Genomic DNA, 21,867 nt, shown 5'->3' with positions numbered 1-21,867 from the left:
ATTAACCATCAGTGCACTTGTGCACATCATATTGCACTGCCCATGCTATCAAGGTGTGCAACCCTATTTAATCTACCCAATTTTAGAGAAATTTCCAGAAAGACCAGTTGGTTATTACTGAACATTACTGCTTGAAGATGCAGACTCCCAAAGAACTGAGAACTTGGCTTGATACTGTGCCGCTGTCATTACTATGCACAGACAAATTAGCCAGGGCCATATTTACTATTAAATGCCAAGAAAAGGATGTCAGAACCTAGGTTTCTGTAACTTGATGTGCAATATGCTGCCTGTCTATGTGTACAATTGTATTTTAGCTGATTGTATTTAAATGTATTAGTATGTTTGTAGGTTTGTTTTTACTAGTCAATACAAGCACGTCTTTTAGATACTTTGGATGAAGATGGTATATAAAATTGAACTGCATTGAACCATCAATGAAAATGTGCAAAAATGCACAGCCATTTGCATAGCATGCTTATGTGTTGGCTAGCTCTGTGTTACACAGTGGATTCGGGAGGCTGTAGTCCAAAACAGGGTGCTTTCCAAGCACTGGGCTCACCTACTTTGTGTGAACACTTTTTTATGAGCTAGGAGCGGTTTTGGCCAAATAACTCAATTATAACAGGAACTGAAATCTCATTAGATCTACCCTGCCCTCTGAATACCTTTGGCCCAACCGTCCCAGTTCGACTCACGGGTTTCTGGCTCAGCAACAGAAGGTTGACTCGCACCATAGTTTCTGGTGCTACTTCAGGTTAATTTTTCCACCCCAGGCCCCTTTTACCACTATGGAAGGCAAGCAGGATATTGACCCATATAGTTTTATAATAACCTTGATGCTCTCATCCCACCTCTTTGTTATTTGCTGTCAAAATGGCTATGGTGGGTCAGTCAAAATGAAGAGTGAGGGGGAGCAAAGGGTGTAGCAGAAAGATGCAGAGCTGTCCAGAAATCCCTAGAGTCAGACTGTTTGTGAATCTCAGAGATTATGTGGAACGGGAAAAAATCCAACTTCCAATCCTTACAACTGAAGTAACCACGTATTTCTCAACTTCAGCCTTAAAATATGAAGTCCATGATAGGTTTGCTAAATCAGAAATGACTTTAAGGCAAACATCCATAACAACAACAGCAACAACAAAGTCCTCAATGCAATTGTCACCATTAATAATCAACTACAAAATATAATAAGGAAGCACGAAGCACTGGGCTACAGCATCAGCCAGAGCTGAAAGTATGATGTAGGGACATTCTCTAAAACGATAATCTGGTTTGTCCAAGATTTTAAACTGAGTGGCAAGGCCCTCAAGTGCCACTGGATTTTGACTTGGGACCTTCACTGAGGCATGACTCTGTTCTCCTCCTCAAATTCTCTTGCATACTACACTAGATATTTTGCCCTCTGTATTCTCCTTGCACATATACAAGCAAGATCCCTCTTCAAACAGAGGGCTGTTTGAAGAGCAAGGCAGCAGGGGTCACCTCAGATAAGCATTTGTAATACAGTTTGTTGTTGTTGTGTGCCCTCAAGTCATTTCTGACTTATGGTGACCCCAAGGCAACCCTATCATGTTTTTCTTTAACAAGATGTGTTCAGAAGAGGTTTGCCAATGCCTTCCCTTGAGGCTGACAGAGTGTGATTTGTCCAATGGGTTTTATAGGCAAATGGAAATTGAACCCTGGTCTCCAGAGCCATAGCATGATACTCAAATCACTGCACCCATGCTGGCTCTCATAAGTTTTATAAGCTTGTATATCTTGATTATATGCATCTGTCAGTTTGCTTTACATTATATACTGTGCTGTATTTATTGTATTTTATCCAGATAATTTGTTTTACAATTGTACTGTATAGTTTTATAGCTTTATTATTCCTTCCTTCCAACTCTCTTTCACTTTCTGTGTGTGTGCACATGCACATATATTTTAGACTGTACATCTTTGACAAGATCCATTGTTTTTGTTTGTTTTACTTGAAAAGTGCCATTTATATCAATGGCACAATACAAATAGATGATGATGATGATGATGATGATGATGATGATGATGATGATACCTCTAGATATTGCTTTATTGCTGCAAAGAGGGCATGGTTTCCAGACCCTTCACCATTTTAGTACCAAATGGAGATATTGGGATGGGACTCCTTTCTCAAGAGAGATGTTCTGTGGAGTTGTCTCAAAAACAATATTCCTAAACATATGCAGGGGTAAACATACTCCCTATGGGGAAATCCAGTGAGCATTTCTTTCACTCAAGGGCACATGTTTTGAAACCACAGTTAGGGAAAGTCTCCCTCCAATGGCACAACTGTGTCATGGCAATCCAGAGAACCAGAAATTGTTCACTGATCATAAGCCCTTATATTTGGGGAAGCTGAACACCTCTGGGATTGGAAACAGGGAAGGAAAGAAACAGAAGGAACAAGATTTTGGGGGGTACCTTCTCCTTTGGCAAACCAAATCTATTTCAAATTCCTGACCCAATGCCAGGCTTACAAGGTGTAGTGAGACAGGAATTGTTTTGCAATATATCGGACCATGAATGGAGTGGCATGCGACTGATACTGTGACACAAGCAAGTAGCAATTTTTTGGCTAAGCCATTCTGGCAAAACCACATATGCCCCCATTTCCTTTCAGCATACTTAGGAGAAGAACAGAATACCTCTTTTGGGCAAAATGTAGTGCCTACTTCTAAGCAGGGCTGACTGGTTCTAAAAGGTGGCTGGTCATCACCTTGGCACGCTCAAGTCCAGAGATGAACAACTGTGGACTTCCAGGTGTTTCTGGACTACAGCTCCCATAATGATTATGCAATCCAAAAAACATCTGGAGGGCCACAGTTCCTCACCCTTGCTCCAACCGCCAAGAGATCTTAACTGACCCAAAGATATCAGACATTCCTCCAAGAACAAAAGACACCTCTCTCTGTTCTATGCTTCTAACCATTTCAGAAGAGTGGCAAATCTGACCAGAACTCAGACATAAAAAGTCCCCCTTTTCTTTCTTGTGTGAAAAATAAAAACACAAACTCTTCTGTGCCACATTCTCACATACTTAACAGCAAGGTCTCAAGCCATTTCCAAACAAGTCTTTCTGAATTCTTGCTGGCATGCACTGCAGGCCTCTCTGTCTACTGTGAGGAGGTCCTTCTCACTCATTGCACTGGATGCTGTCCTAATCCAGTATGCCATCCAGTGTTACCTGAGTGGACTTACACTGGTTCAAACCAAAATAAACTCCTCTCTCCTGCCCTTTTATCATGACCTATGACCTCCCAGTGCCCTAAAATGTATTCTGAAGTGCCCCTTAAAAACCCCAGAGTACACTTTGGAGACTGCAACAGAAGCTGCAGAAAGCAGACTGAATTTGTTCTGCTGAAGGATATATCATTCTGCTGGTGCATGGAAACAATTAGATTTCATCTATTATTAACACTGTACCCCATGATTACCTTCTTAGTTTGCAACACATGCATCTCTGTGTGTGTGTGTACTTTTAAGTTGCCTCTCAATTTATGGTGACCTCATGAATTTCATAGGGCTTTCTTAGGCAAGGAATACTCAGAGGTTGTTTTGCCATTTCCTTCATGTGAAATCTAGCCTGCAGCACCTGGGATTCACTGGCAGTCTCCCATCCAAATATTAACCTGGCCTAACTCTGCTAAACTTCCAAGATTAGATAGGATCTGGTGCCTTTAGGCTATTTAATCCCATGTTCAATTATTATTATTATTATTATTATTATTATTATTATTATTATTAGCTACTATTTTACTATTCCCACACATAGAATTTCCACTTGTTCCTTTCCTGTACTTTTCTAGAGAGCCACCTTTAATTCTGAAGTTACTTCCACACAGCAGAGAGTCAGCCCCTGCAGGAAAACAAGGTAACCTGGAAAACCACTAGCAATTTGGGACACAGGAATTGAGTGCTAGAACTATGTCAGTGGCTGAATCCATTTCTTCCTTGCAGTCATCAAACTCTGCTCACAATACATCAGCCCCTTAATCCATGCTTACTTATTTTACATGTCATGAAAAATGAGTCAAGTGTCTACACAGTAAGTTATCTTTGGATTTGTTTGTTTGTTTGGCAATTCCTAAGTAGCCTCATAGCCTTCTACTTTCTAACTTTCCTATATTTAGGGGGGGAAATGAGATTCAAGCAGTATCCGTATTTCTTGGTTCAAAAATCTTTGGGGCTCATGCCTAAATCTAATGCCTTGTCTGTACTGGCCAGCATACACCTGGGGCAACCCAGAGTACCCTTGCCTTGATCTCCCCACATTACCAGCCCCTCCATTCCCTTACCATTGTGGCTGTGTGCACAGATGTCCCACTGAATTGCGCACCACATCTGCTTCCATCGGTGCAGGTCACTCACTTCTGAGATCAGAACAAGGTGCCCAGTGATGGTGTCATGCTGGGCATCTCATTTTGACCTCAGGAAGAGTGATTTATGGTAGTGGCAGATGCACTAAGCACCCCAGTGGGATGCTCATGCAGACCGCTATCACAGCAGGGAATGGAGGACTCCAGAGCTTCCTGGAAGATCCAGAGTAACCGTAACTTTTAAAAAACTGTTTTAAGGCTGCTGTATCCCAGTACTGGTGTAGACTGTGGTGGATATTGCCCAGACTGCTCACACCAGAACCTGCATTTCGGACATGCATCATCCGAACAGAACATTGCCAGAACGGAAGATAGGATGGGCCATTTGGCCCATGCAGACAAGGCCTAAGCTACACAGAGTCAATATAACAATATACCATGAACAGAACACATGTGGCTCTTGGAGACGCTTTTGGAGTTTGGGACTTGTTCATAAATAAACAAGTTGTCTGTTTTAATAGTATACTCTTGTTTAACCTCAGACAAGGGCAAAGCTCATGAGAGGGTTCCAGTGTCTTTTAAAAGAAACATGAGAAGAGGCATTAAAACATGTCTATCAGCTTCGTAATCTGAAGTCAAAAAGACTGGTTCGTATGCTCACTTGGCTGTGTTTTCATTTTCCACTCCTCTTGATCACCCAGGAAATGATATGTGATGTCTGGATGTACCTTCTTCGATAAGTTTCAATCTACTCTTCCCTCATGTGCATGAAACATATGGCAATGCATGCAAAATCCTCACATGCCATGGCATTTTACCTGCACCATGGAAGGGAGTGAGCCCCCCACCCCTTCTTCCAGCACCCACAAAAGTCAATAGCTGAGTGAGTGCATGAATTACGTCTGACACAGGAAAAAAGGTTGGAGCATTAGAATGGGTTCCGCAGCTTCAGTCACCTCCTTTATATATGGAGATACTGAGGTACATACTCCCTAATTTCTCTGGGATACACTTGTTCAAGAAAACAGATTCCATAAAAGACAAACACTTTCACACAAAGTACATGGATTTCTAGAATGTTTTGGAAAACCAGGTAGTGCATGTCCTGGCAATGAATGGGGGAGCCGAGTTCCACTGAAGTGACCATGACCCAATGTGTTTGGAGGTAGTGGATCAGTACAAATATCTTGCCAAGGAGAACCCATCACAGCTCTGAATTTAAAGGCAAGCTCTGGATTTCCCCAAGTATCTATTAATCTGCTGCTAGATGTCAAGGTGGCTACAGAATGGAGGCTGTGCAACCCATCCTTTGTAGTCAGTGGGCATCACAATGTCACAAACCATAGGTCGACTGCTGGAAGGTTGCCACTCATACAGGACTGTCCAGGCACTGCTGGGGACTTCAAGGAAAACCCAGCAGCATGGCTCCAAAGCATTTGGGCACAGGAGGGGAAAGGAAGCAGCCACCAACATCCCCACAGAAACATTGGGGGGATGCCTTATGCGGGAAGAAGGGTGTTCACAAGAGCATGGTGGGAGGTTCCTGAGAACCTAAGATCAATTCTATGGAAGCGTGGACCAAAGAGTAGAAAGAAAGTCTTACTTTGGAGAGGCGCTTGTGTGACTAAAACATAAATAAATAAATAGAAAGAGCATGCATGAAAGGAAAAAATGAGATTAAACTCACAAGAAAGGAGAAACAAACTTAAGAGCACACAGGAAACACATCTCTTTTCATAGTTCAGAGAGAGCCAATGGAACACTTTCATGACACAGCATTAGAAAGGTTAACATCTAGAGGCAGCAAAATTTTGCTTTACCTTGAAAGGTCCTGATTTGAAGGAAAGAGGAATTTGGATTGTTTATGACTCATATGGCCTACCAACAATAGCATCAAGGACTATGGGAAAAGATATTTTCTCTGTAAGTCGGATCATGATTCTGCTACCAACAACCTACCAGCTTGTTTTACAACAGGCAGGTGTCTAGTATTCCACTAAACAGTTCACCTTTCCAAATAAAATCCCTGTCTTCCTTCTTCTAATAGGAAGCTTCACCTACTTGCTGAAATATACATATCATCAGTTGACGAGTGCAATAAAGAACCAGAAATAATAATTTTAAAAACACCTTCAAAACTATAGAATATATTACAATTGTCAACACACACTGCTTTTTTAAAAAATCTTTCAGAAACTATAGCTGTTTCCAAAAAATAAAAATAGAGTTAGCCCTCTGTATCCACAGATTGAACCATCCATGGATTCAACCATCCACAGCTTGAAAATATTAAAAATAAATATAAATTCTAAATGCATACCTTGATTTTGCCATTTTATATATTGTGCCAATGTTTTATAATACTTGACTATGCCAATGTCTTATAATAATGTGTGAATTTTGATGCTATGGTGGATGGGACTGTGGGCATTCTCCCCTCCAACTTGGATATATAGAGGATATACATTTCCGTTGGAGTAGAATGTATATATATTTGTGCTACGGCAGTACACCTGATGTTACGTGTTTTGTAATTTTGCTATATTTTGGTGCTGGCCATGTGCCATAATAAATTCATTCATTCATTCATTATATTATATTATATTATATTATATTATATTACTATGCCATTGTATTTAATGGGGCTTGAAAACGTACAGGTTTTGATATCTGCAGAGGTCCAGGAACCAAAACTCAGTGGATCCCAAGAGCTCAGTGTATAGGTCAAACTCACAAAGCTTTCTCTATAATAGAACAAATATCTACTGAACATTCTGAACATGTCTTTTTTCCCCCTGTGGAAATGGACCTTTTTCTGCTACATATCAGCTAGAGCATTATATGTACAATCCACAGAGATACAGATGTAAGAGTAGAAGGTGGGGAGGATTTTGGTGATGGTGTCATTTTTAAAGTTAGCACATGGAAATACTGAAGGGTTTCCTAGGGCCAGCACATTTTTGTCAGCTGAGAGGGCATGTATGTCCCTGGCACACTCTGTGGTGGGAAAGCAAAATGTCAGACTAGATCAAGCACTATTTTTTTAGTAGAGCTCATAGTTAGGGTGTAGTTGGAGGGAATCAGTGAGAAGCACATTAGGACAGATACAAATTCAGAACTGGAAAGGGGGAAGGTGGTCCATGTTCTCATTATTCAATGAGAAAGAGAGACCAAGAGAGGGGGGGGGAGAAAACCAAGACCAAAAGTATACTCACTTTGGAATTCTTGGCCCCACTACGACCCGATTGGGAGGAACAACTACGCTGCACACCTTGCTCTGGTGTTGAAGGGGATTTGTCTGAAGAATGGTCCGAACCTTTCTCCACCATGGTGTCTCCTTGAGGGTCCTGTGGTGTTGGAGACCGGGAGCGTTTGCGCAGGATAGGGGAGCAGGCAGGAGTGCTGCGGTTTGAGTTACTGGCAGTGCTAAAGAGAGAGATGGAAAGAGCCAAGTCAATAACCACCACAGAAATAGTATATAGCATGACGGCTAGGATGTACCACTTGAGGACGACAGAAGGGCAGACAGATCAGGATCTCCCCAATGTGGCATCTCAGAGAAGAAGTTAGTACTCTTTGGTATTCCTTTTCAAGCCAGAATGCATAATTTCCTCAACGGGGGCAGAATTCAAAGTCATAGCTGTGTTAGTCTGGAATATCAGTATGCAAAGCGATCTTATAGCACCTTTGAGTGTGTGAAAGAATTTGTAGCATAAATTTTCATAGACTTAGGTCTATTTTCTCAGATCTGAGGAACTGGACAAGTGTATGAAACCTTATGCTACAACTTCTTTCACACAGTTTGTCGCAAAGGAGCTATGAGATCCCTTTGTTCCTAAATAAAGGAACCCAGAGGATGAATGGGAGATGAGACAGCGACAACAGGCTGCAATAGTAAACAATATCAATTAAGGCTGATTGATTTGCCCTGACTAGATCTAACTCAATCCATTTGAATTTAACATATCAGAAGAACAGAAGGCCACAACATGATTATCAAACATGAGCTTACATTGTTTTTGGTCTAAAATATTTCTAGAATGTACATTCAGACTCAACTCAGTGATACATTTATATATAAATGATTTTGTCAAAGAGAGGTACAAATCAAAGTGTCTGCTCTTTTGCAAAAGCAGCAGGAACAATAGATTCAATTAAGTTTCTTCAATTTAAGTCCCGTGAAATCAATGAACAAAGTTCATAATATCGTCAGTGCCATACAAATCAAGAGGATATAAGTTTACTCAGCAAAGTTTACTCAGGAAAGCAATAAGAAAAGAGTAAGACCACATTACGCAACAATGTTTTAGTTGTGTAATGTGGCCAGGTTTTAGTTTGTTCAATACTTGTAATCATTAGCTTCATTTTAGGACAATTTTGTATTAGAGGATGCTTCCTAACTTTTTGTGACATTGTCTCTGTTTCACGTCTGACCATCATTTAATTTGCCAGGTATGCATTTAAATGCTGACCTAAGTCCAGGTCTAAGGAGTCCAAGTCTAAGGAGTCCAGGTCCAGGTCTAAGGAGTGACTGGGGTATCCTTTCCAAATTATTTTTGCCTGCACCTCATTGCTATTTATGGCATGAATGCAAAGCACTAATATTCCCACAAAACCAAGCTTCTGCACATGTGCGCCCCTCTCTTGAGAATAGCATCAGAGTTATGGCTCACATACACATGAATGCTCGGTTGCTCATATTAAACTAAATGAAGAACACTCATAATTTCAAATGCAATCCTTTACAGCAGATTCATTTTATGCATACAGCTAGTACATAAACAAGAAGAGATAAATCAGGGGAGGTACATGCATGTGTTAACCAGACCTTTGTGTGAAGCAAAACTGATATATCATCATACATACTCTTGATGATGCCACACACCCACACCCACAAGCACCCATACCAACCTACCCCTTCCGCCTGACAGTAGCCCAGTGAAAGCATTTTGAGATGCTGGAGATTGGGGCACTGGGGATGTGACATCTGCAGTCTTCTCCTATTCACAGGGTACATTGAGAACAAGCAGCTAGGGAAACCCCTTGGGGTCCCGCAACAACTGCTGTCTCAAGGCACCTCATGAATAGATCACTACAGACATAATTTTCCAGTCCCCTGATTTCCAGTGCCTTGGAAACCTTTACACTGGTGTGCTTCTAGGCTACAAAAGTAAGTTTTGGGGGGGTTGTATTTGGTCATTAAATGACCCTAAACGTGAATCCCCAGCAGTTGTAAGGTTGTAAATCCAGTTTATGATCTCATAGCTGCTAAACTGGATGCAAGCCAGGGTCTCCAGAACTTCAAGAACCTGCCTAGGGATGTACTAGAAATAGTGTGTGCCTGGGTCAGTGCACATTTTCATAGATATGTTGACTGTGCAAGATCTTGACGTAAGATTCTTTTTCTATCCTATCAAAGCTCAAAAACCAGTACTGTTGTTTTATCTTGATGATAACTGTGTGATAGAGGCTGAAAGACCAACTTACACAATGGCACTTAATGTCTGTCATGGATAAGCAAGAATTTAAAACAGTACACATTTACTATGTTATCCTAAATTTCAGGGATATTATCAAAATTCCTGTGTGTTAAACAATTACTCTGGAGATCAGGGTTTGCATCCTTGCTCAGCCATGGAAACCCACTGGGTGACCTTAGGCTAGTCACATACTCTCAGCCTCAGAGGAAGGCAATGGCAAATCCACGCTGAACAAATCTTGCCAAGAGATGCCCACAAGATTCCATGTATTTGTGTTGAATTATTGAGTCCCTTCCATACCCTGTCCTTAATCTAGGGCTAGTCAGTTCCATTGGATGCTAGAGTCACCATAAATGGGAAACAACTTGAAGGCAAACAGCAACAACAATGGTTACTGTTGCTTTTACCAATGGATCATCAGACCTTTGACACAGCATTCCCAAACCTGGGATGACATTATGGATATGTTCTGCAAACTAGTAAAAAAGGCATTGTTGCTCTGGAAAGTCAACATGGGCTGCTAATTATTTTCATGTTTTGGTGAAGAGAAGTGAAAAAAAGAAGAGATTTCAAAGGTGGTGGTGGTGAGGAATTCACAGCAAGTTTCAATGGATCTTATGCATATCAAGATTTCTTGACAAATAAAATATGGCATAGAAAAATTGAAAGCGGACAGGGAAGGGTTTTTCTCTTTTGCTTTTACCATCAAAAACTGTGGAAGTGATTACCTCTAGATTCAGGACAGACTATGGAAAGGACTTCGTTATTTAAACACAAACATACACAATTTGCTGCTGGAAGATGTGTTGATGGCCACTAATGCTGCTTTGGAAAGGAATTTGACAAGTGTATGATGGATCTTTTAGTAGCTATTAGCATGGTGGCTAAGTGGAACTGTCATAACTGTAAAGGATGCTGGAAACAGCCCAGAATTCATGATTCCTTGTTGAATGATCCAATATCACTACCCATCAACGAGAGGGCTTCATTGCATTTTATGACATATGACTATCAAGTTGATTGTGCTCCAAAACAAAAGAAGGCAAGCATGATAGCTTACATTGAGACATTCTGGCAATTCCTATTTGCGTCCCTCCTCAATAGCTCCCAACCTCATCTTTCAAAACCTTTGCTGTTCCCTGTTCAATCCCTGAATTTTGAATCTGGCCCAAGAACAGCCATGACAAATGCCTTCTGTTGTTCCCATAGTAACTAGGGCTTGTAAAAGAACCAGGAATCCATGCTTGAAATGACAAAACAGCTTGACCCACTTTGAAAAAAAATATAATAATGCTTTATGAAACTAACCGGCTAGAGGCTTGCAGAACCCCAGATGACCGCCCCTCTGAGCAGTTTGGAGAAGCTCCTAGAGATGCAACAGCACAAGGGATTTACAACATGCAACCTGCGAGGATGACTCTAGGATGAAAGACCAGGGATAAAAGTAACATCTAAAACTTGAGGGCGAAGGGTACTCCTGCCTATGTTGTGTCAAAGGTTGCAGAGGGAAGCTTGTAAAGGGGTACTGGTGATATACCCAATTCAGCTTGGAAACCTTCTGCCTTCTCCTGCTATATAAATATATTTTACATCTAAAACACCACAGTTCTGCCAGGAAGATGGCCACTAATGCTATAATATTCCAGTTTTCTAGTTAGAATGTAAAAAGACAGCACATTGTAGCAAAGTTTCTAGCTTTGATATTGGAGGATGTATTGGGTGATTACGCTCTAGTATTCACTAGGCAGCAAGTACAGATACTGTGTAAGAAAATGGTATGGTTTGTAGCAGATTTAAATTTTAACAGGGATAACATAGTTCCATCTATACAGCCATGTAACATGACCCATTTTGCTTAAAGCTGGAATGCCACTAAATTAACCATTACTAGTTGACTGGTCAGATATTCCCATGTGTAGATGACAACTTGTTTTGCTTTTGTTTTGTTATGGTGTTGCATGTTTGCAAGGGCAAGTATGCTTCTCCAAGGCTCTGTGGCAGTTACAGAAATTCATCAAAGGTTTTCCCAGTCATCACCGATTCTATCTGGTTGGCATCACCAAAGAACGCAATGCCCTCACAGGCTATTGCCTAGTAGTAGAGATTATCAAACTAGACACAAGGAGACCCCCATTCATATAGCCATTCAGTCATAAAAGGTCAAATATTTTGGAATGGATGGTCCTTAACATGTTGCTGAGAATTCAAACTTTTGCATATACTTTGTAGGAGAGAGTGAAATAAATGCTTCAGTATGGGCAACATTTGCACAAATCCAAACTTCTCTGCAACATGTCCCTGCCTCCCAGATATATAACCATCTGCAATAAAAGTGAATTTGATGATGGATTCCAACCACCTTGTCAGTTTTATCTCTACAATGTAGAGCTTACTTCACATTCTGGGGAAAAGGGGATTTCTGACCTTTCGTTCCATTATGCAGTGAATAGACAACATGCAGATAACTGCATGATGCAGAATGAAATTCTCCCACTGGATGTGCAAACAGGTACAAAAGCAAACAAAGAGAAACCGCTGAGGGATATGAATGAAATGGTGTCAAGTCTCCTCCTCAGTTCAAAAAGCAGAGAACTCAAATTATTATTATTATTAAATTAAGACAGATTTTCTAAAAGAAACATCTCAAGTCACATAGCACCAAACCCAATCTAACTAGATTTGTGGCATGATCAGCACCCAAATATATGAGAATGTGGTCCTTTAAAAAGGAACATGACAGACTGATTCTAGCATGAGTGAATTTCTGTATCAAACTATTGATACAGATGTGAAAACTTGTTAAACAGGATATGGGATTTCATGAAAGCATTTTGTAAAGCATCACTGAAAACACTGCAGTAGTTTTTAGCTCAACTTGTCTAAAGTAAAAAATACAGCGGGGCCTTGGGTATCCACTGGAGTTTGGTGCCAGGAAACCCCACGGATACCAAAATCCATGGATGCTCAAATATGCCATGGGGTAGTAAAGTGGTGTCCTTTATATAAAATGGCAAAATCAAGGTTTGCTTTTTGAAATTTATATATTTTAAAAACATTTTCAAGCCATGGATACTTAAATCCATGGATGCAGAGGGCTAACTGTGCAGTTATGTGCTACTTATTCAACAGCACATACTTATAAATAACTGGATTTGACAAGCAAAATTTGTTGTTATGCTCCTTCAGCACGATTTATGGCATCTCTGTCCTAAGGCTTTCTTGGCAAGATTTAGTCAGAGAAGGCTTCCCATTGCTTTCTTCTTAGGTTGAGAGAGTGGGACTTCCCAGTGGGGTTCTCTTGCGGAACAGGATTTGAACCTGGTCTCTTTGAGCACCCTAAACCACTACAAGATGCTGACTCTTGACAAACACACTTGCTCTTGACAAGCAATGCAGTTATATGTATATAGGTTTATAAATGACATCAGAATTGAAGGAGCAAAAGTCCTATAAAAATCTGGGATGACAAAATGAACACTTAGAAAGGAGACAGTCTGACAACAGATGAAGGTAGATTCACAAGTTCTGGCACTCAATGCAACACTTTCCCCCACCAGTGACCTCTATGACAACAAAATTTGGTGCGACTTGTATTGTGGTGGTAACCTCAATATTGCCAAAAGAACAAGAGGCTACTTCAGTTTGAAAAGCACAAACATTTGCGCATTCACTGTATTCCCGAAAATCTGTAATTCAGATTTTGTCCTTTCCAGCCGCAATATTTAGTATAGCTGAGATCAATATAGCTATAGCTGTTCCCACATCTCAAGTCTGATATAAACAGTTGTTTAGTTGTTGTTATAGTGATCCAAAAGGATAATAGAAAATTAAGCAACAAGTTTTATTAGAGTAATTTCTGTTGGCACCAGTAACCTGTGCCACATGTTTTGTATTATCTTAATACTTGCAACACTCTTGTTCTAAGTGGCAATCTTGTTGTAAGTATTAGGATAATACATAACATGTGGCACAATTTCCTTATGCCAACAGAAAATTGCTCTAATGAAACTTGTTGCCGAATTATCTGTTATCCTCTTGGACCACTATAGCAACAACTCTTTATGTCAGATTTAAGATTGCCACTTAGACGCTCCTTCGCAAAATAAAATTATTTGAAAGGGGCTTGGATAGAAAAGAAATAAAATGCAGTAAAAGCATCCAGTGTGGAAGAGTGATTATTATTAAATAAATAAATAAATAAATACTTTCTGATTGAGTATTATGTGCCATTTTAAATCATGCATACTTCTCTATACCAAAACAAATGTTCATCCAACAAAGCTCTCAACTAAATTTTCTGCAACATATTTTTTAAAAAATAATAACTTGTGTTTCCAACCAGATATTAGAGCTGGTAAATCAAACTAGCACTTCTGAGTCGATTCCTCATGAAGTTCCTAGATGAATTAATACAGGTTCTTGAATCCAAAGCAGTAGCATACAGGTAGCAGCCTCAGCTGGGACATTTGAAGGCATGGCGAGAGCAAAATAATTCTATCTATCTATCTATCTATCTATCTATCTATCTATCTATCTATCTATCTATCTATATTAGCTGGAGGGGAAAATTCCACTCCGTCTTGAGACAATTTGGCCTGTGGCATATCAGAAAGTGAAGCTCATTTCCAAACAGCCTTCTTCCCTTGTGCAGCATGAAAATGCCAATTTATATTTATGGCCTCTAATTGCTCTACGCTTCTGGAAGAACAAGGCTGTTTGTAAGTCAGCTTGTCATGACTGCTAAAGGCAATGCAAACAGCCTCTATGGCCAAACAACAGCTCCATTGGTTTTTGGAGGATGCTGGAGGGTCTGTGCCTGCAGCTTTGAGACAGAGGGTCTCCCCCAACCCTTGATGTATGGGAGTGTGTTAGAGACTGTCTCATGTCACAGTCTGCTGGTGACAGAGTGCTGGGAGGGATACATTGTCACCCCAAGAGTAGAAAGATAAAGGAAGCATCCGATAACCTCCCACTCACTAGCTGCAGCTCAAGTAGGATCAGCTTTCATGGGCTAACAGGAAGCATGGTGATCTTCTGTGTTTTTGAGCAAGCGGGATCAACTCCCTTTCCTTTGCAGGGGTTATCTGACACTCCTTTCATTTATTATCCTCTTTCCTCCCACTTACCTCCAGTCTCAGCAGCCTGTTCTCCTGCCTTGCATTCATATCTGGCCACACAGCACCACAACATGTAAACTAATAAGACCGACCATCTAGCCTAGGTTTAAGGCTGTTCGGAGCACAAATGCAGGCCCTGGAAAGCACAACCCATGATGTCTACAGGGTAGCACATGGCTGTGCATTTAACAGTTGAGAAGAGGTGTCCGCTCCCTATCCTTTGCAGGATGTAGCCAAGAAGGGGGACTCTACTAGTAGATTTTATCAATAGAAAATTATTGTTACTGAGTTATGAATAGACAAAAGTCACCCAGAGCTTTAGCATAAAATATCTGGAGTTTGATTTCATCCTGCAGAGTGGAGTCTAGACTCCTCTGAAGGTTTTCCACCTCTGCTGAACAGAGGTTTATTATTTAGCCTTGGGCTTACAACAGCACAAAGGGGTGTGTGCAGGCAGTGCATTTCCAGCATGTGCTCATGAATAGCGAAGAGCGTGACAACAAAGAGGGGGAAAAGCAAACAGGCATAGAGAAAGAGGGTAGTGGGGGTAAAATCACATAGTGACACCTCCACGCCCCATATCCCTAACTGACTGGGATGACACCTTTACCAGAATCCTCCTTCTTCACCAGGCACAAGGAGAGGGCATGACATGCTCCCATTCCTATGGCCCATTTGCTTCTTTCTATTGCCATTAAAATAAAGAGCTATGCAAATGAGAGAAGGGGGGAAGGGGTGGGGAGCATGTAGCCAAGGAGCACATGGGCACACTGCCCCAACTGCTGCTGCTCCATGACGCACTGAGAATTCAACCAACTCTCCACCTCCAGTCCTTTTCTCTCTCCTCTCCTCTCCTCTGTTCAAAAAGGTTGGAAGCATCAGGGCATTCTCTCCCTTTTTTCCTCCCTGCAGGTGGGAAGGAAAGCACAAGACAGAATGATCTCTCGCACACAAAGTAAGCCTTTCATAATCTCTCCTAGGGATGCAAGTGCTCAATAATAATAATAATAATAATAATAATAATAATAATAATAATAATAATATCATCATCACTGCAGGAGGGGATGGTGGTTGATGCAGAGGAGGAATGGGGGGGGATGAATACTGCCACCCCAACTAAAGGAGGGGAGAATAAGCATCTCTGCAACATGATGTCACACTAGATGCTTCCCTGCTCAACCTCCCATTCCCCCCCCACAGAGAGAGAGAGAACCAAAGCAGCCACCAACATGGACTCCGGATTTATTCAAAGCAGAAAGCGTACGTTTCTGGCAGCTTTCTCTCTGCACAGAAAGTCACTCAGATTACATGTACAAAACAGCCATGGCACATGAGCAACTTGAATGCACAGATGACACAGAAAGAGAGAGAGAGAGAGAAAGAGAGACAAACAGATCGACACAGAGAAGAGAGGCAGACGGCAGCTGAAGGAAGAGCAGAGCACCACTAACCTGGTAGCCATTAGGGACCAGTGGCATACAGTGGAGCAGCTGGGAGTTCATTCATTCATTCATGCAGTTGGGTGGTGGGGCTGGGGGAACGGGGGGGGTGGACCAGTGAGGAGGTGAAAGGGCTGGGCCCCTCCTGGAGCATCATGAAGCCCTTCTTCCCAGGGAAGCAAGGGGAGGCTTACATCAAAAGGGAGCCCCCTCTCTCTGCAGTGCCGCAGAGCTGCCTAGTCTTAGCCATAGCTGCTGAGTCTCTCCTGTGGCCACCCTTTCCACACTCTAAGGACTTTGGTTAGCCTGACTGGAGGTCTCCCTGCCTGCCTGCTGCCTTCTCTCTCTCTCTGTCCCTCTCTTGCACACAGATGCTCTGTGTCTCTCTCACACACATGCATGCGCGTGCACAGGCATCAGCCCAGGCACGCACGCACCCGCGCACATTCAGAGCCTGCTCACTGCCTGTTTACATAATGCAATCCTTTGGTGCAGTCAGCGTCCTCAATTATTCACGCCTGCTCGGATGGAGTTGAATAGGGGCTCCCTTTTCTTGTCTCCCCACCCCCTGGAAGTCCCATCAGGACCTGAGTTAAATATGGGACAAAGGCAATGTTAACAACACGTGCATTTCAAACAACAACAACAACAAGGCCAACATTTTGCCATTCATTCCCAACTGTTGTACGACTTCTACAAGAGATGCGTGAGGGTTAACACAACTATCGATGCATTCTGTGTCACACGCTGCTATATATTTCATTTATAATTTCATAAGATGGAGGTTAGTTCTTATTCTGATCAGTGACTCTCTGCATATTTTACTGTTTGTGTACTAAAATACAGAAGCAGCTCCAAATGCTGTAGGATGTGATCTTGCACTTCATCTCTTATGCTCATGGACCCTTATCTTTGGTCATTTTGGAGAAGTGCCATATGTCAGGTTATATATCAAACAAACTAAAGCTACGCCATCATATTTGCAATAAGATTGCCACACAAAGGTACTTATGATTCAATTTTATAGACCACTTTGCAAAATAAAATTCTTCAACAGTGACTTAGACAAAAAATAAATAAAATGCAGTAACAGCGGCCAGCATAGCATCATGGTTTGAGCATTAGAATACAACTCTGGAGACCAGGGTTCGAATCCCCACTCAGCCATGGAAACCCACTGAGAGGCCTTGGGCAAAGCACACTCTCTCAGCCTCAGAGAGAGGCAAAGGCAAACACTCTATGAACAAATCTTGTTGACAAAACCTCATTATAGGTTTGCCTTAGGGTTGCCATATATTGGAAATTACTTGAAAGCACATAACAGCAGCAGCAGCAACAGCATAAAACATATTATTAAGTACAATAAAGTATTTAACCTCCTTGTTCCTATTTATTTAATTTATATCCTGCCTTTCTGACCAAACAAGGATTGAAGGCAGCTCACACAACTAGATTAGAAAAACGTGTACAAATAAAAACGTTGTTAAGTTATAACATTAATACACAATTAAACAAAATATAATATAAAGGAAAATAATAGTAAAAAGCCATTGTAAAAGCACATCAGTAAAAACTATAGTACACCACCAGCCTGTTTGAGAATAATTCAAATATTACAAGAAGTCAAAATCAGCCAGATTAAAGGTAAGTGATGTGAGAATGGAGACAACCTTGGACAAAGGGAGATCAAAATATAAAGCATCATAAGGACTTATCTGAAAGACCATAGAGAGGGAGCCAAAGATGTATGATGAGGAAGGGATTTCTGCAAATAAGAACCTGGCCAAAAAGGTCCTTTTCCTTTAGCCACTGCTCAGCTATGGAAACCCACTGGGTGATCTTGGGCAAATCACACTCTCTCAGCCTCAGAGGATGGCAATAGCAAACCCCCTCTAAAGAAACTTGCCATGAAAACTCCATGAATACGTTTGCCTTAGGGTCATCAGAAGTCAGAAACAACACAAATCAACAACATGGCCACTATTTAAAGCAGGGAAATGAGCAAGAACCCTGCACCAGATGTAAAAGGCAGATGAGATTCAGGTTATTTGGCCACAAACCATATTTAAAACCCAATACCACAATTTTGGATTGAGGCCAATCAGCATCTGGGCCATGTCTGTGTCAGGTGAAGATTTCAAACTATATCCAAACATAGCTTCATGTGGAGAGCATTACATTCATGTGAATGTCACCAGAGCATAACGGACTGGGGTAAGATCTAATGCTTCCAGATAGGGTTGCAGCTAGAACACCATCCTCAGATAGTAAAACGCTCTCTGGACATGTGCTACTCAAAGTGGTTGCCCCTGGATCAAAGCCAATCCCAAGTCCTTGACTGTGGTCCCAAAAAGAAAGAATTATAGTCAGTGGGCACAAATATGCCTGGCAAAGCTGTTTAAAACTTGTAAGCATTTTGGATTCCATATTGGGAGAAAGGTGAGACATAAATTAAACAAATAAAATACTGGGCAAATCTGCTGGTGCTCATCCAACCCAAATCAGCCTCTAGACACCTGTGCCAGAGCTCCATTGCACTTATAGGTTCAATAGATAGCAAGAAGACATAATGGTGCCAATGACACTTTAGCCAAAGCCCACATAGGAAATCTCTGTGTAGATGTATAAGAGCACAGACCACAAAATAGAACCTTGTTCTACTCCACAAAGGCCATAAGTTAGAAGAGGTGTTCTCCAGCATCGCATATTGAATACACCTTTTCAGAGTGAATTAAAACCAGCTTCTTCCCAAGACATCAGCCAGACTAGCACCAATAATGCAATCCAGAAAAATACTACCAGCAATGGTATCAAAAGGCACCAAAAAATCCAGGAGAATTAGCAAGTGAGCACTGCTGCCATTCATTCCCTGGTGTAAGTCGTTCACCAGAATGATCAAGGATGCTGCTGTACCAGCTAAAGGGGAACCACTCTCAATGGCTAGTTTTCTCTAGGTCCTGGAGTGTCACTACTCTCTCTACCACAATGTTGGGTGTTGGAAGTCCCCTATCCAAGAGAATACACTGGTCCAAAGGCAGGTTGCAGACCTTGCCTCATACAACTTTGTTGGCATTGCACAAAGGAAAATGATCCAACTTACTAGAGTTCTAATGTTATCCTTCACTAACTTGGTCAAATATTGTGCCCGATTTAAAATGACTACAAGTGACATTATTTGCGAAACGCTATGCAAACTGGTCAGAGTGGACCTTTACCAGTCCCATTGACTGATACTATAATATTTTTTACCACGCATGATTTTTCACTACACAAAAAACGGCTACCATACAACAGTTAGCAGAGAAGTAAGACGCTTTTGCCATTGATACCAACATCACTACAATGTCCTGTTGCAGTTTCTTACCAATGTTAGTCAGGCTCAGTATGAGCTTTCTGCCAGTTCTGCTCTACCTGTTGACCTAACAATTTCAGGGACTGCAACCTTCTGGAAAACCAAGGAACTAACATAGGCTATAATTAGTCTAAGGATATATGAGTACAATTTTGTCAATGGCCCAAGTCATTCCCTCATCCCAAGGAGAAGCAAGAACCTCAGCAGGCTACTGGCTATATTTTCAGGAAATGCCACAGTGATCTCAATAGACTTTATCAAATCATCTTCCTCTAACAGTGGAAAATGGCAACAGGTTCGCTATCCCTGCCTAAATTAAACACTCTCTCAGCCTCAGAGGACGACAATGGCAAACCCCCTCTGAAGAAACTTGCCAAGAAAACCCTATGATAGGCCTTAAGGTGAGAGAGGGTGGGCCAATGCCATCAGGCCTATCCTTAAGATACAGAGCCCTCCATCTGTCCATCTGCCTTGGTCCAAGCCTCAGAGGGAGAGAAGAATGCTGGACCTGATCCCCTTCCCCTCAACCATTCCCTTCTCCTTTTGTGTCGTGTCTTCTTAGATTGTAAGCATGAAGGCAGGGAACTGTCTAATTAAATGATTTTATGTACAGTGCTGTGTAAATTTACAGCGCTATATCAATAAAGCTTAATAATAATAATGATGATAATAATAATAACATAAGTCAAAAAGTGCTTGGACTGAACTGAACTGTGAACCAACAAGATGGTAGATAAAAATTCACATTTGTCACAAACTTTTGTTAGGTGCTATTCTCAGTCTTAGTCTTTCAACTGTAATACAATCCTCCATAAAGCAGGCCTACCTTACAGAGTTGGATAAATTATGGCGATAATACATGTGAAACATCCAGAACATCATAAACCATGGTTTAATTTTTTTTGTTTCTTGGGAACTGCAAGAAATAGGGATAGATGTACCTTTAATGTCATGACTGTGGTTATATTAACATAAATGCACTTTGGTTAATCCGTTAATCCATCAATGTGTGTGATTTTAAGGTGTGAATATGTTGTAAATTGAGGTTCCATCTTTATTTCCATCAGTTCCGTACAATTATAAAAGTACAGATCCAGATATAGTAAGCAACATAGATAGTAATTTGAAATGTGGGTGACAAAACGAGAGTTGAAGATCTGTTTCCAAATGATTTATGGCTATCTTATCAAAAACGTGTGGCTAAAATATGGAGGATGAAATTCTATTCCTCCTTTGTGTTTACAGTTCCCAAAGGAATGGCCATATTGATTTGATCAAGAAAATGGCACCTTAGAGTTTAAACAATTTATTACAGCATGCGCTTTCATGTCTGCTTCATCAAATGCAAATGTTATCAAATGCAAAACCTCGCATTATTCATACTTTGATATCTATGTACGGTCAAGTCATAACTAGATCATTTTTGAGGATCCTTTGATCCACATGGGCATTAAGGGAATTATGAAAAGCTTTTATCGGAAAACTATTTCAAATAGAAAGTCTAGACTTTTATCCATTTCAAACAAAATGGTAGAGCGACATCAGAATTTGAAGCTGGTAGAATATATGATCTGACAGCACACGCCTATGCATGTTAGCTCAAAAATTAGAATCAAATTAAAATTTTAAAGTCCACTCAGTTTAGTGAGGTTTATTCAAAGAGAAATGTGCACATGACATAGAGGTTTTGGGCAAGTTTCTTCAGAGGGGTTTTGCCACTACCATCCTCTGAGGCTGAGAGAGTGTGACTGGCCCAAGGTCACCCATTGGTAGCTAGAATTAAGAAAAGTCCATATCAAAAAGGTGTGTGTGTGTGGATTTGGTTCATTCACCATTTAAACGTGGAACCATGGTGATGTTAAAACCTTTTCTTTCTTGAAAAAAATATCCTCTTTTTTGACTTTTTTTTCCTGGCTTGCATTTAAATAAGAGAAGAGTACAAGCTGAATATAATTGTTCCGTCATTTGCACATTTTATAACTGTGATGTTCTCCTCCTCCAAGAATAAAAAGCTTTGGCCCCAGATGTGAAGGGCCTGTTTTAATAAAATGATCTACGCACTTTCCGTACTTTCCCCCCCCATGGTTTAGCTTGCAAGCAACTAATTCTTTGGGGCAACACATACCCAGGGAGTTACTA

The 21,867-nt window shown here is 41.0% G+C and overlaps 1 protein-coding gene across 11 annotated transcripts in view; it reads right to left on the bottom strand.

Moving 5' to 3' along the window:
* Positions 1-21,867, bottom strand: part of GRAMD1B (GRAM domain containing 1B) — a 171,267-nt gene that overhangs the window by 38,069 nt on the left and 111,331 nt on the right. For 10 of the 11 annotated variants that reach the window (XM_042472303.1, XM_042472292.1, XM_042472291.1 and 7 more), the window contains one exon: positions 7,556-7,766. In XM_042472303.1, coding sequence (XP_042328237.1) covers positions 7,556-7,766 — 211 coding nt within the window. Of the gene's footprint in view, positions 1-7,555; positions 7,767-16,388; positions 16,752-21,867 lie in introns of those variants that run through there. The other variant, XM_042472301.1, reaches the window with a different exon arrangement.

Source organism: Sceloporus undulatus, chromosome 6 (genome assembly GCF_019175285.1).
Source record: "Sceloporus undulatus isolate JIND9_A2432 ecotype Alabama chromosome 6, SceUnd_v1.1, whole genome shotgun sequence".
In the NCBI taxonomy this organism is placed as follows: domain Eukaryota; kingdom Metazoa; phylum Chordata; class Lepidosauria; order Squamata; family Phrynosomatidae; genus Sceloporus; species Sceloporus undulatus.
Note: the sequence above shows the minus strand (reverse complement) of the source record. Positions and strands in the feature narration are given on the sequence as shown.